A 17071-nucleotide genomic window follows, 5' to 3' on the forward strand; every position below is an offset into this window, starting at 1 on the left:
TATTCAGGTGTTGTACTGTATCTAGAAGCAAAGTGAAGCCCTACTTGAAAAATTGAGGACTGGCCTCACTCTCTCATGCAGTATATATGAGTTGTGGCTGCTAAAAAGGGAATTCTGATTCTCACATCAGAGAAAACCATTACTAAAAAGGGACAGATGGCAGCAACTCTCAAGAGTGGAAGTGCACAGCTGCACAGATACCGATTCAAAAAGGTGACAGTAAAACGCCAAGGAATTAAACCTGGGGACTAACATATATGGAGGACAAGGTTCCAAGATGCTCTTAAGTGACAAATTTCTCTGTGTAGATGACTTCCTAATTCTCTGCCATAAATCTACTTTTCAAACCCTATATTATATTATCTGCTTGAGAATGCAAAGCAGGAAGAGAATTTAATCACTCTAATTGGTACAAAGAGTGTACACAACCGCCCCACGCAGTGCTTACTTCCAAATGGTACTACTATAATGTACTTTATATAGAGAAGCTTCTAAAGACATTTCAATAATTGAAATTGCAACAAAATAATTCCAACCAGCCTCCCACAGTCACCTTGTAGCATAGGAGGTGGATAGCATAGAAATTTAATAAATAAATGAATACTAAAATAAACCAGTTGCTGTTGAGAGCCAAGAAATCAACAATTGTAATTAATTTAGTCCAATCACACTTTCTAATAATAATAGTGAACTTAAAAGTTTAAATAAATGGAGCAATTAGAAGAATATCGCTATTCCTTATTATATGCTTACAATAAAACACACACACATATAGAATCCCCTTTTTTTACTGATTCACACCTATTAAAACTTGCAATTGAATTTTCTTAATATTGTCTTATGGTGGCTCTTGCAGTTTTTTGCACATTACTTTATGAAGATGTTCTTCAAACGATTATTTTATTGTTTGCTAATAAAATACATTTTTAAAACAAAAATTACAAACGGAAGAGCTTCAGTATTGTGCATGTATTTGTTTTTGTATTCAAGAAACAATGAATTGGTTTCCTTGTATTGATCACCAGTGCTTGTTAATAGGTTTTCTTTTTGTTCCTTGACCCTCATAATTAAATTTATCACCAATAAATATTCTCTTCCATTTCCCAATAATTCCTTAGGAAGTGGTCTTTTGTCACCATTCAAAAATGAGTTCCCTCAGTTCAGCCTATTTATCTTTTACCTACTCTGCCTTCTCAGCAGGTCTGCTGGCACCTTCCTAAGCAAAAAGTCTTCGACTTTGCTAATCTCAGCAGGTAAAGAAACTAGAAGATAATTGCTTATGCCCCAAGGTGCACAGCAACCAACTTTTTGGGTTTTTTTTTTTGTAAATATTAAACACTGCACCACTGGATTGTATTACCAATCAAAATCACATTTCACAAAGAGAGCAGGGAGGTTTAAAACATAGGCCACTGTTATATATCTTGCATGTTAAAAAGCAGATTTCAGGAGAGTTTGCTTGCTTAATCCTTAATGAATACCAAGGCCTTTCAGTGTATAAAAGAAACTTGGTCAAAACAAGCACAAGAGCGTTATCATGCTGATGAAGTTACATATTGAGATTAGGAACAATGGAAATATAGTGCAGTAATAAATTCAGTTACTGACAGCCATACAAAAGAATTGCCATGCTGGGTGTGTCGAATTCACACTTTTGGGTAGGATATAACAATGCCTTAAAAAGTATCTGCTTAATATGCCCCTTGCTGAGAGGCTGAATCCATATCTTGTTTCCTAAACAGCTTCTCTCACATAATATTTTTATACAAAGCACTACTAGTGAACACTAGTCAGTGTCTTTATCATTCAATCTCAGCATCATAATTGTCAGATCTGGCCGATTAACGCAAGATTTCAGAGATGGAAATTTTGCATTAGCTCGTTGGTCTGTTTACCAGTGGCTTTCATTAATTTTCTCTACGTTAGAAAACTGGGACAATATTGTTAGAAAAGAAAGAAAAAAAGAAACTAAGAACTCCCTAACTAAACAGGATGGAATATGCTGAGACCCTAGTTAGGCTGAGTGGTTGCAGCTATCGTAATTATTCTTTTAGGAGAAAGGAATTACCGGAAAGCTTTAAAATTATTCTCCTAATCAGTGACATCTGTGAAATGTTGTGTATTAGTAACAAAGGGACAACCCATCTTTAGATTATCATGTAATTCTCAGAGCCGCATTCTCTATTCTTTTTAGTGTGATAGTCAATACGATATACACCGTTTTAAGAAGTTAAAACAATTTTATGATTTGATATGCATTTTAAATTTATAGGTTAATAAGTCATATTTAAACACCAATGCTTATAAATAATCAAAAAAGAAAACCAGTTTGGTCTAGTGGTTGGTTAACTCACTGGAAGACTGTAAGTTCTAGTCCTACCTTAGGCCTGAAGTCCTACTTTCAGACTATTCTATGTCACAGGATTGTTATTATCAGGAAAGGAGAAAGGGGAAGAAGTATATTTGCTGTCTTAAATTTTTTATAAAAATAATAAAGGTGGAATTAAAATAAATAAATATAAATAAATAAAAAGCCTTCTTCAAAAGATTATGGCATGAAAATCTAAAATTCTCATTGTAGAATAGCAGACAAACAGTAAGACAGAGCAGAATCACAAGGCCACACTGCCTGCCTAATTCTGTATTACTGTGCTCATTGAAATGAGGAATATTGTTAAGAAGCCTCTTAATTTCTAGATGTAATTTATCATCCATCCATCCCTATCCCTTGTTTAATTTGTATGGCAGCCCAATCACCTAAACTACTCTGGGTGCCTCTGGGTTTTCTTGTTATTTCTTTTAGGAATTTAAGTATGAGGGCAGCAACAAACAACCGGCCCCTAAACTGAATAAAAAAACAAGTGGTCATCTATACAAATCTGGTCTATGGGTTAAAGTATCAGAGCTCAATCCTGCTGAACTATAAAACAGAGATTACACTTTTACCACAGGATCTTAACTGAATAGTACAACATAGACCATCCTGAAGTGTAGTGCTTCACTGCAGTCTCTAACAGAAAGTCTAAAGTTCTCCATCAAGCTATCACAACTGCAAACAGAACTAATATGCTTGCATTCTAGTAGTTCTGGATGTTTTAGTGCCTAAACAAATTATATATCTGATAAAATAAAGATAAAATATAACATACCAAATGCATGCCATAATGCCAGCTTTTCACCTTTTCAAAGCAGAAATCTAGGTGAATGGCATTATTACAAAAACAAATGACCCATTTTTTAAGCCTCAATTTTATTCATAACATCTTTAAACATTCATAATGTCAGAGTTAAATATATACAATGGTTACTAACCACATCTTTCCTATAAAGAACTTCAAGAATATTACTGAGTAATCGGCAACAGGCATCCAGGTCTTCTTGCCTTTCCAAATGATACTTCAGTTGATCCGTCATCATTGGCATCAGAATCTCCCTACAGTCTATATATCAGGGAAGATGGGGTGGAGGAATAGATGGGAAATGAAATAGAATCAAATAGTATCTATGAAATTGCTTTATTTATGACAAAACTTCAAAGTAAAGGTAATTATCTCAAAATCTATCTTTAAAAACCCAGAAAATCACAAGTTCAATGTCATATTTTTAAAAGTAGCAATTTGGTTTTATGAATATATCCGCTATAGAGTTTCTAATCTCCAAATATGTCCATGTAGTCTCTTATTTTTATCTACAATATAGTATATAGCACTTTATGTACCTCATCACTCAACCAAAAATATATAGGTCTTTTTGAGACTTGTTGACTAAATCACACCAAATATATCTGAGTATATTATTATTATTAATAATAATAATTTATTATGGCCACCTATTCCAGAAGACTGGACTACTGGACTAATAATTTGTTTGTTTGTTAATCTAATGAATATAGCTGCCAATTTCTCCCAAATAAAACTCCGACCACCATACAACAATAAATAAAACAGCCAATATAAAATAGATAAGGATGTTCCATAAGCTGGGCACCACAGCAAAGAAAGCATATTTACTGGGACCCCTTAGACAAAGATCACTAGCCAACAGCACCTTCAGCATGCCTTCTTTGCTAACTCTAATGGAGTGGGCTAATGTAACCGAGAAGAAATGCCCCCTCCCCAGATAATCTGGACCCATGCTATGACAGAGGGCATTGTTCTCAATACATATGAGGCCATTAGAATCAATATGGTAATGATACCCTATTCTCCACTATAACATTTGAATTAAGAGATAATACAAGTGCTAAAATGATATCTGGATATAGTAGCAGTAGCAATAGCAGACTTATATAACATTTCCCAGTGCTTTACAGCCCTCTCTAAGCGGTTTACAGATTCAGCATATTTCTCCCAACAATCTGGGTCCTCATTTTACCGACCTTGGAAGGATGGAAGGTTGAGTCAACCTTGAGCTTGGTGAGATTCGGACTGCCAAATTGCAGGCAGCCAGCAGGTAGCAGAAGTAGCCTGCAGTACTGCACTCTAACCCCTGTGCCACTGCAATATAGTAATTCATTGGATCATTTAAAATGGATATGATGGGAGATCTCCAGATAATGGAGTTTGCATACTCTAAATGGATTGGCATTCTTCATAAAATGAACTACATCATTTGGGAGTGACTTCCATAGTCGTCATTGTCACTTACGTGATTTATATTTTGAATTATTGGCCTTATATGTCTGAGAAATAATGGGCATAAAGACAAATGGAGCCTTTTGTATTCTGGGAAACAGATTATTGAGTTGTATCTGGACCCAAAAGCTTTGCGAAACATTTTGAATCTAAGTATTACAAACCTCATTACAAACAAGTTTACATTCAGAAAGCCAAGCTGAAACATTAGCAGATGGAGAACTGGCTTATTGAGATTCAATTTCAACCACTTGATAGAGGCCTTGCTGAGCCAAGCCACTACATTACTAGAGATTCCTATAGATATCCCACATTTATTAACTGCAAGTTTATTCCACTCTGTTGAGAACCCTGGAATCTGTCTTTTCTTGCTTACTCAGATAAGCTTTTACATACTGTAAACATTATTTATTTTCATCAGTATATTATTTCCGGTCAATTCTTTAATACCAAAAAAAAAAATTGCATTAAGCTCCAGAAAACTGACATCTGTCTTAAACAACATGATGTTGCAAATTTCTTTCTTGGCATCTAAGCAAATTCCTAAACAGAGCCTTTGGCTATTGTCTCCCACGAAGGCCAATAACCTTCAGTGGCGTTGGCATCAGATTAAACAGGCACATTTGCTTTGTTTGCCAACTTTGGAAAACCAAACAACATTCATTAAAGCGAATGAGTCTTGCTTGAAATTCTTGATGTTCCAGATCATCTGGATCTGAAATGTTCTTGAAATGTCTCACTACACATCAGTTGATCTGAAAAGACCTTCTGTTTTTTGCTTGCCCTTTGTAAAGAAAATATTTTGTTATATGCTTCAAACAGGATAACATTTGGAATATTTCCCAAAAAGCTTTATTTCTACAAAAAGGAACTGATTCAAAACAAGTTTGTGTACCTATATCCTGGTGCTAACTGTATGCTAGATATTTCTTCTAGCTTCAAGGTTTGTTGCCATAACAGCAAGGCTCAAAAGCAAAGAATCTGCCAGAAGAGCAGCTGTTCAAGAAATGTTCTTGTACATCTTCCATCAGTTTAGGGATATTATCTATGTCTGCCATTTCCTCTATTCACACAGAGGTTGCTCTAACAAGGCATTGGTAGCTGCTGTTTGAATAGCAAGCAATTGTAGCTTTGAATTGCCTGTGAAAGGCCATTTTTGTGCTCTTGTTGGCTATGAAGGATGTGAAGGTTGCAATAAGTGCATCAACCAAAGGAACATTTGATTGTTCTTGTCGGAGATGACAGTTCCATTATATTAGAGAAGATAATTCCTGTATCTGTCTATAACACTGCTTGATTCTGGTTAGAGAGCCCATTCTATCCTCCATATTTTTCTGAACAAATTGAGAAAAAGAACCATCAAGATTTCGATTGATCCTTTTAAACAAAAAAACTTTCTAGGCACAAGGGAAGAAAAGACAAGATCTTCCTCTCTGTTGCCTGTTGTGTATATCAGTTAGAAGAAGTAACCTAAACTATTTTGAATAGAAGAAAAAAGAAGATATCAGATGTCTCTTGTTTTGGGGGACCTCTAGTTCCTGTTAAAAAGTTATGTTCCTTCAAAAATCGCCAGATTGGGGAAAAAAGGAAGGACATTATGTTTCAATCTAATTTACTGTTGCTTGTTATTGTTTAATTATTAGCTTCTATCTATCTATAGGTTTACCCAATTGTATGGGTGAGGAAGTGATGTCTCTCAGCTATTGTATGGAGTGTGGTACATCAGGGCATGATAGAGATTGACAAATAATAAATCATGTAGCAATTTAAGTCCTTTTTAAACCTATTAAAGATTTTTTGTCTTACCATGTTGTGTGAAAAGATCACTGTGAACTATTTCAATCAAACAGTACAACTTCTGAATTGTGAGACGACCCATTGGAACATTCAGTATAAAATCTGTAAATAGTTTGCTAATCAAACAAGAAAGAATAAGACATTTTTTTATTTATTTAGAAATATTGGGACATAAGTTTAAAAATCCAATATTTGAAAAGGCAAGTAAGAATTCATGTGATCTCCTGTTATTCTGATCTTATCTGTATTAACTCCTTATACATTTTTAAGACTTATGTAAAACCATCAGATTTATTTCTTACTCCTGAGCATTAATTTAATCTGAAAAATAAACATCTTCTTGATTTTCCGTTAAGTACCTTTTTCATCAAATGTTTTATGTTTTTTTTTCACTCCTATATTTTTTAAAATAGTGTGTTAAAAATGATCAGTGAAATAACCTTTACAAGTATTCAGTTTATTCCTTCAGGATTTAACTATCTGCAACTAATCATCAACAGATAATAAGATGAATTGAAACTCTGCTATGTAATTAATGCATGCCTCCTCTATAGTTTAATGCAAAGGTTGCCTGTAGAAGATACCAGTCGGATAATTATTTTTGCTCTTCAAAGTGCCCATGTGCATTGGGAATAGAAGCATGCAAATATTTCAAATTCACATTTTTATTTAATCATTTACCATTTATCTGACCACTTGAAACTACCAGACTCTAAGCACCTTAAAGAATTTACATAATAAACAAGACTACAAAATTAGAATAAAATTGATTAAAATAGTGATGGGCAATAAAAGGCTAGAAATACTGAATTATAGAAAAATGGCACTGCTGTATAAAATTAGTGCTCCAGAAAAGGTTTGCATTAATTGCTTTTAGAAGGCCACAACAATGGGGGTGTTCTATGTTTCAGAAAACAAGCAGTTCAGAGGAGGGAGGCTGCTACAGCGAAACACAACGCTCCTTAAGAAAGCTGATTCATAAATATACATCATTATGTAATTGCAAGCACACTCAAATATTTACTTTGAATAAGACTCACTGAGTTCACTATTCCCCACTCCCAACTATTTATTCAGCTGTGAAATGTATAGACCCTGCCATACCAATCTGTCAGAACACAGAGTAGCTCACAAAATAATTATAAAAACAAAGGAAAAATAAAGAATTATGTGATCAAAAGAGAAAATCCAAAAAGTTAATAACAATCAGGTTAAAAAAATTTCACTTAAGGGGTCTATCACATTCCTTGTGTCTCAAAGTTTGGGGATGAGAAATAGGCTTTAATCCCTTAAATTCCAGAAGAAGGCAATTGCAAAATATGGGGACATGGCTATGAAATGCTATGATATAGAGCTCCATTTGAAGGAGGCTTTACCATTAATAAACGAACAGCCTAGCAACTGTTTCCAAGACAATCCTAAACTTAAGCATAGGACCATCTCATGTTCAAAGAGAATTATTATTAAGTAGGAAAAAAACGTAGTCTTAGGCATATACTTAATACAGATGTCACATACGTACCTAAGTTCTTTGGGATCAAAAACAAGCTTTACATCGTTCACAATTGTTGGCAAGTATTTAAGAGCAGCTCCCTAAAAATAAGCAGAATAATTTATTTAAAGAAGAATTAAATCATACAGTTGAATTCCTTGAAGCACTCCTTGCCACTGCTTCTCAAATATCCTTTCCAATAATGTTATTTAGCTTTCCAACAGCTTTAGGCAATTACTTCCTTTGCTACCTCCTATGTTACTCTCTGGACTTAAAGAATCAGGCTACCATGTGGAAAACTTCCTGACTCACAATTCCTCCACTGTCATTTTAGTCTTTTCCATTTGTTTCAATTCATTCACTTCATTTGTTCTTTATTCCTTCTTTATCTCCAGTTGTGAACCACTGTACTGCAGTTATTCTCTTTCAATTTATCAAATAAAACCTTCAGCGCAGCAATTTTAGAATAGAGCTTTATTTTCTTCCACTTTTATAGTTGATTATATCATTAGTTCCTATGCATTTATTTCTATCTTTGTAGCATCAGAAGATTTTAAAAAATCATAGGTAATATTGTAGAGTTTCTATCTATTTTATGTAATACTTAGACACAATTGACTTGAAATAAATGCTACCAACTTTTGTACAGTTTTCATACCAGAATTACAATGCTGTTATTTTATACCAACTGTACAAGGCAGAATTCGGTATTATTTTTAAACATGCTACCAGGAAGAAATAAGATAATTTGACTTAAATCTAGTCTGGATGAAAAATTATAATTTTCTAAGATGTCATATTCTTCATTTTTATAAACATGAGCTTTATGATGCCAACCATTTGGAGCAAGGAGCAGGACAAAGTCTAATAACAACAAAATCTTTACAATTAAAATACCTTTTAAAAATAAAGGAAAGATTTTGTACTGTATTATTTTGCAAGATATAGATTCATTGAAATGAATTTTCTTTCTTCCTATAACATTACATGAGGTTCCTTAAATTCTGAGGAGCTCAACTTTTTGCTGTATCATACCACCTGCATTATTAATTATTATACAACCCGCACTATTATACATTATTATACAATAATTAGTATACAATCTGCATTATTATAATTAAACTTATAATTATATAATATATTATATTATATTATATTATATTATATTATATTATATTACATTATATTATATTATATTATATTATATTATATTATATTATATTATATAATTATATATATTATATTATAATTATATAATATATTATAATTATATAATATAATTATATTATATAATTATAAGTTTAATTATAATAATGTGGTTGTATAATAATTATTGTATAATAATATAATAATATTATAATTAAATATATTATATATTAAATACATTATTGTACAACCCGCACTGCACATCAGACATTAATACAATTGACCGCATCCAGAAAAATTTCACAAGAAGAGTCGTCCACTCCTCTGCTCACAACAAAATACCTTATGCCACCAGTCTTGAAATTCTGAGTTTAGAAAATTTAGAACTACGCTGCCTTCGGTATGACCTAAGCATAGCTCATAAAATCATCTGCTACAATATCCTACCTGTCAATGACTACTTCAGCTTCAACCACAACAATACACAAGCACATAATAGATACAAACTTAAAGTGAATTGCTCCAAACTCGATTGCAGAAAATATGATTTCAGTAACAGAGTTGTTAATGCCTGGAATGCACTACCAGACTCTGTGGTCTCATCCCAAAAACCCCAAAGCTTTAATCTAAGACTGTCTACTATTGATCTCACCTATTCCTAAGTGGTCTGTAAGGGGCATGCATAAGAGCACCAGCGTGCCTACCGTCCCTGTCCTAATGTTCCCTTTAATTGTATTCACTTTAGGTATTCAATTAATGCTTATAATTATATATATTATTTAATATGTACTCAAAAAAATAAATAAATAAATTTTAATTTGCCTACAGCTTTAATAGAATAAGTCCATTGCACTGGATTTTTCTTCCTTGACTCTTTGCTTTAAAGATTTCATTCACATGAGGATACAAATGTACTAAGCAGACTACACTATTCTTCTAGTTGCAACCAGAGTCTAACTCAGAATAAGGCAGTTCTATTTGCAGCTTTAGAGTGAGTTAATCAGGCCCCAAGTTTGTTATCTATTAACCATCAAATTTATAACTGTCTTTGTGACTAAAATATAGTTATGTCTGATGATTAATATGAAGTACTTTGGGGTAAAGTTCAGGGTACATTATTCAGTGTAATTATTTTAATTAAACCATTAGCATATCTTTACATAAGATAAGAGCTATCAATGATACAAAATAAGCTTTTTTGAATAATGCATGAAGTAATTTTTAATTTACATATTTCTCAAGATGATGCCTATTACACTGATTTCAGTTAGCAAAGTATGAAGTAAAATTTCAAGCAACCATAAATATGGCTATTCTTTCTCAGAAAGAAGGGAATAAGTATTCTATATGTTCTGCACAATTAAACATGCCTAGAATTATCTCCTCTGTACCACTGTAATACTTTTCTGTTTCTAAAGAAACAGCACCTAAATGCCTAGAGACAACAATATAATCAATATATTATAATATGTTGCTGGTACCTGACCTTCATTAATCTGTAAAAGTTAAGTTGAGTTATATTATATTATATTATATTATATTATATTATATTATATGTAATTATATTGCATTATGTTATAATAATATACTTATATTATAATAATATATAATATAATTATATTATATAATTATAAGTTTAATTATAATAATGTGGTTGTATAATAATTATTGTATAATAATATATAATAGTACGGGTTGTATAATAATTATATTATTATTAATATAATAATATTATAATTAAATATATTATATATTAAATACATTATTGTACAACCCGCACTGCACATCAGACATTAATACAATTGACCGCATCCAGAAAAATTTCACAAGAAGAGTCGTCCACTCCTCTGCTCACAACAAAATACCTTATGCCACCAGTCTTGAAATTCTGAGTTTAGAAAATTTAGAACTACACTGCCTTCGGTATGACCTAAGCATAGCTCATAAAATCATCTGCTACAATATCCTACCTGTCAATGACTACTTCAGTTTCAACCACAACAATACACAAGCACATAATAGATACAAACTTAGAGTGAATTGCTCCAAACTCGATTGCAGAAAATATGATTTCAGTAACAGAGTTGTTAATGCCTGGAATGCACTACCAGACTCTGTGGTCTCATCCCAAAAACCCCAAAGCTTTAATCTAAGACTGTCTACTATTGATCTCACCTATTCCTAAGTGGTCTGTAAGGGGCATGCATAAGAGCACCAGCGTGCCTACCGTCCCTGTCCTAATGTTCCCTTTAATTGTATTCACTTTAGGTATTCAATTAATGCTTATAATTATATATATTATTTAATATGTACTCAAAAAAATAAATAAATAAATTTTAATTTGCCTACAGTTTTAATAGAATAAGTCCATTGCACTGGATTTTTCTTTCTTGACTCTTTGCTTTAAAGATTTCGTTCACATGAGGATACAAATGTACTAAGCAGACTACACTATTCTTCTAGTTGCAACCAGAGTCTAACTCAGAATAAGGCAGTTCTATTTGCAGCTTTAGAGTGAGTTAATCAGGCCCCAAGTTTGTTATCTATTAACCATCAAATTTATAACTGTCTTTGTGACTAAAATATAGTTATGTCTGATGATTAATATGAAGTACTTTGGGGTAAAGTTCAGGGTACATTATTCAGTGTAATTATTTTAATTAAACCATTAGCATATCTTTACATAAGATAAGAGCTATCAATGATACAAAATAAGCTTTTTTGAATAATGCATGAAGTAATTTTTAATTTACATATTTCTCAAGATGATGCCTATTACACTGATTTCAGTTAGCAAAGTATGAAGTAAAATTTCAAGCAACCATAAATATGGCTATTCTTTCTCAGAAAGAAGGGAATAAGTATTCTATATGTTCTGCACAATTAAACATGCCTAGAATTATCTCCTCTGTACCACTGTAATACTTTTCTGTTTCTAAAGAAACAGCACCTAAATGCCTAGAGACAACAATATAATCAATATATTATAATATGTTGCTGGTACCTGACCTTCATTAATCTGTAAAAGTTAAGTTGAGTTATAGTATAGTATATCAATGGGAATCAAGTTATAGTATATCAATTATAGTATATCAATTATAGTATATCAATGGGAATCAAGTTATAGTATGTCAATGGGAATCACCAAAAAATACCAAGATTGCACGCTAGAATGTGAAGGATTAAAAATATCCTAGAAAAAGGTATAGTAAACCTTGTCTATATTGTTGCCAAAAAAAGTACATAGTTTTTTCCATATATAAACAAAAAATGGGAGGAAGGGAAATAAAGAGAAAGACCTAAAAAAACATGAAGTTATTTCCAATTAGAAAGCTTTTTCTAATTTACAAATTCTGGAAGCTACTTTTTCAGTATTATCTTACTGTTGGACATTATATCCTACCAATATTAGTAACAGCTTTGAGATAAATGTTCTTGCAAATTTCATTTTGAATTTTGAAAACCTGAACACTCTAATAATAATTTTGAAGTTCTGAGATAAAACAAATGCCTCTTAATTTGAAAGAAATTGTTCAAAAGTTACGTGAACCAACAAAAAAAGTTTTTTTCCTTTGAGAATTACTGCAATTTTATTAGAAAAAATTGACACTATGTATTTAAAAAAAGGCACCTGAGCTTTGGATAAATATTTCTCTAACAATATAAAATTGTTTTAATGTAACCTGCATATAAGCTAAAGTCCTATTACATATACCAGGACTGAAAGTGATTCCTATCAGTGTTCTAAAATAATTTGCCTTTCAGTTTAGCTTTGATAAATTAATGATTAGTATATTTGTTAATATATAAAATGCTAATTATCTTTATGTATTTTTTTTAATTCTACTACAGGAAGTCTTCGGTGGATTTGAAATAAATAGCACTTACTTTTATAAAATAAATTAATGATGACAATACAGACAGATGACTAATGTCTCAAATTCTAATTAAAATATTTAATTATCTGAATTATGGCTTAGTTTAAAAAGTAAAAGAAAATAGAGAGACTCTAGAATAATTTAAATTAGAAAGCTGATTAACTTTATACAAGGTCAAAGCTAAGTTTTATGAAAGCCAAATAGCAAATGCGACCTTTACTCTATTTGCAAGCTATAGCTGAAATGAGATCCTGCATGATTAGTGGCATCATTACTATGTTAGCTATTCCCAGATGCTGATATACGTGAAAAGAGGGAATATTAATTTCAGGCAATAGTTATCAGATATCAACGGAACATCAGGAACAATTACCAACAATTAAACAGTTTGTTAACTTCTTAAATTAACATTATGGATTAAAATTATTAATTAACATACTTGCACATCACTGAGCCAAGGTTCATATCCCTGTTCCCATCATAGCAAGGACAACAGAATTTAATCAACCTAATGACAACACACATTTTCATAATCTCATACCAATACAGAACAAAAAGCTAATCCTTCATTACACTTAGGTAGCCTTTTAAAAATTACCAAATTCCTATTCTACATTACTGTTCATACTTGTTAAGATACCAGTCTCCCGTACTACAATTACTACTGTCTTGTGATTTCATCTAAACAGGAATATGAACTTGGATGTTCTAACTGCCTCTTAGTGTCTGTAATTGACATACTGTTAGTTTGGGACTGTCAACCAACAAACAGAGCCATATGACCTTGCTCAGAAATATAAGGGTGAGAATAAGTAATAAATTCATATGAACTGATTTTATGTAGAAATATACACATCATGCTATTCTTTTTCACAATAAATAACATGAAAATTACACAAAAGGAAGTAAGAAATACTAAGATAAAGGAACTGAATAAGTGAAAGAAAAAATATAGTTGAATTTATTTTACATTGTTAGGCTTTGAACTTTTCATTAACTCCATCCAATCACAACCTTCTTGGTGTTCCTCTTCCTCTTAACCCATTCATTCTTTCTTCATATACTGCTTATGCGATTTGGTCCTCATTTACTCACATACTTTACATACATACCAATTGTTCCTTTTTCTTTCAGGGTAAACTATGTTTTGCAGAATACAGAAGAAAAATATTTGTAATAAAATAAAAAACCATAACATAAGAAAAAGAGTATCATTATAATAAAATGAATACTATTACATCAGTATCCGTCACATATTGCTCCATATCTTTCTATCTTGCAAATCATCACTCATTATAAAATATTATATATATATCCATTCCATACAGAGCCTTTCATTCTTTAAATTTCTTATCTCACCTCTTTCTCTATCCAATTATAATTTTTATAGTGTTTCATTTTGACCCATTCAGCCTTTATTTACTTATTTGTAGTTGAATCATTCATTATGACTACATGGTCAAATCACCACAATCTAATACTTTCATAATGGTCACTCATTTTTGTGTTTAATCCATTTAAATTCATTCATGACTTTTTCTCTGTTTCTTTTACCATATCCGTTCTCTTATACACAACCACTTTCTCCAGAGAGCCAACTTGATACAATGGCATCATTCTAGACACTGGGGAACCATGGGTTTAAGTTGTGTTTAAGCCCCAAGCTACCCAAGTGACCTTGTGTTAAACCAGATTCTCTACAGACTACAGGAAGTCATCAAGCGTAATACTGACCAGAAGGCAAACACACAAACACAAATCTATTTCTCCCTCTGTTTCTCCAACTATAGCAAACTACCAGGTTATATAAATTTGGCTACTTGCTCTTATTTTTGCTATTTACATATGACAGGCAAGCATTCAACCCATTTTGACATAAAATCTTGGTATTTGCTACATTGGTCTTCAGATCAATATTCTGTTGCATCATAAAATCTAACAATTCCCGCAAATCATTCAGATAAATAGACAACATAGTAATATGTCCTTGAAAAATATCATGAATTCTAACACATTTATTCATAAACACATTAAACAGCCAAGAAACATCGCATTCCCTTATTTTATACCTTGTTCATGTTGAAAAAATATTTTATCCCATTTATTTTCATGTATGCTTTACTTCCATTATATTATTTTATTTATTTATATTTATTTATTTATTAGATTTTTATACCGCCCTTCTCCCTAAGGACTTAGGGCGGTTCACAGCCATAATAAAACAAAGACAGTATACAGATAAAAACAAAGATTAAAAAACTTATTATATAATTGGCTAAAATTTAAAACAGTATACTGTTAAAAAACCCCTAAAAATTTATATCGAAATATGAATATTAAAATTAAACTCTTTAAAATTATAAAATTATAAAATTTAAAATTATGAAGCCAGTCCCGCGCGAACAAACAAAGACGTCTTCAGCTCGCGGCGGATATATCACTCTTCTCACATTCAACAACTAATTTTCAACTCTACATTTATGAAAAATATTTCCTAACCCAAACCTATTTGCTTCATAATATACTAGGAATTATTTTTCATAGAAGTAGGGTAAAAATAAATAAAAATACAAATATTAAATATAGCTAGATAGGATACCCTAACCTCACAGTAAGCATGTGGTTGTGTGTGAAAGAGAAGATATATAATGAAAAGAGTAAGATGCGATGCCCCCCCCACACACACAAAACATGCTCAAAATTTCAATTAAATGGTCTCTTTTCTGATTAATAAATAAACTAAATGCCATGATGACACAAACTTATTAACTGGATACATTGGTATGAAATTATTCTGTTCTCAAATCTTATTTTGCCTTCTGTTAAGTGATGACTTAACAGACTTCTGTATAATAAGTTTTTTAATTGTATTTTAACTGTATATTGTTCTTTTTTATCCTGGCTGTACACCGCCCTGAGTCCTTCGGGAGAAGGGCGATTTATAAATCCAATAAATAATAATAATAATAATAATAATAATAATAATAATAATAATAATAATAATAATAATAATAATAATAATGACTACCTATTTGCTATGTATATTTTTCTATAGAGTGACTGGAGTTTCAGCCACCATAAAGTTAATTATCCTTTAATGAAAATGACACCGTTCACAAGCAGAGTTATTATAAGAAACAAATTTCTCATTTATTTCAGTGACTAAGTACTATGTTGCAGAATACGAAAGGACTATTTTCTAGACTGATATGATTTAATAGAATTCTAATTTCATAAACCATCAATTGCTCCAAGATCTATCTATCTATCTATCTATCTATCTATCTATCTATCTATCTATCTATCTATCTATCTATCTATCTCTATCTGTTGCATTGTTTGTGATAACATGAGACAGGAAAAATAAAAAGCCATACTTTACTCAGTCACACACACACACACACAAACACACAAATAAATATACATCCCTAAACAATCTGTTCTAAATCCAAGGGGCAGGGTATGGTGGGAGGAAACAAAAAAAGCAAATAGAAAAAATCCTATTCTCAGCTGGCTCTGCTATTTTATACTATTATCCAACTCCCCATAACCCCAACACTCTTCAAAATTATAAAGTATAGTCTCAGCCGGTATCCATTTGCTCTGTCTTCGGTTTCTAAGATGATTTTGTTTTGATGTTTTCTTTGTGTAAGAGAATACAGGGCTTAAGAAGGTATAATTAACTCACTTGAGTTCATACAAAGCAATAGCATAACAAAATCATAGCTGTGCCACAGCAATATTGTCAATTCAGAAAGAAACATTAATTCCTATGGACAAATTTCCTACTTCCATACTAACACACTAGAATATTAATTTCAGCAACAAATACATTTGCAGAAAAAGTTTCATTACAAATTTCAGGCTACTGAAAATACTCTGGATGCATTTTGAACTTCATTTTTCAAACAAAGTAAAATATAAAATTTCCTGCAATATGTAAAACTGGATATTTTTATAAATAAAATAAAAAAGGCCTTCTATTTCCAAAACATACCTTTACTGTAACAGTCTGGTCGGAGGCACTGTTCATCATTTCATTAATAGATTTAAAGAGCTGAAGCAAGGATTCCCTAAAGTCAGCTTCCCCTTTATTCTCATATAGTCTGAGAAAACAAATAACA

At 31.7% G+C, this 17071-nt stretch overlaps 1 protein-coding gene across 6 annotated transcripts in view; it reads right to left on the reverse strand.

Moving 5' to 3' along the window:
* The window catches only part of DOCK1 (dedicator of cytokinesis 1), a 513270-nt gene that overhangs the window by 359714 nt on the left and 136485 nt on the right, over positions 1-17071 (reverse strand). For all 6 annotated transcript variants that reach the window (XM_058189019.1, XM_058189020.1, XM_058189022.1 and 3 more), the window contains 4 exons: positions 16945-17053; positions 7954-8024; positions 6441-6547; positions 3313-3440 (listed from right to left, as the gene is read on the reverse strand). In XM_058189019.1, the coding sequence (XP_058045002.1) occupies positions 3313-3440; positions 6441-6547; positions 7954-8024; positions 16945-17053 (415 nt within the window). The remainder of the gene's footprint in view (positions 1-3312; positions 3441-6440; positions 6548-7953; positions 8025-16944; positions 17054-17071) is intronic.

Source organism: Ahaetulla prasina, chromosome 6 (genome assembly GCF_028640845.1).
Source record: "Ahaetulla prasina isolate Xishuangbanna chromosome 6, ASM2864084v1, whole genome shotgun sequence".
In the NCBI taxonomy this organism is placed as follows: domain Eukaryota; kingdom Metazoa; phylum Chordata; class Lepidosauria; order Squamata; family Colubridae; genus Ahaetulla; species Ahaetulla prasina.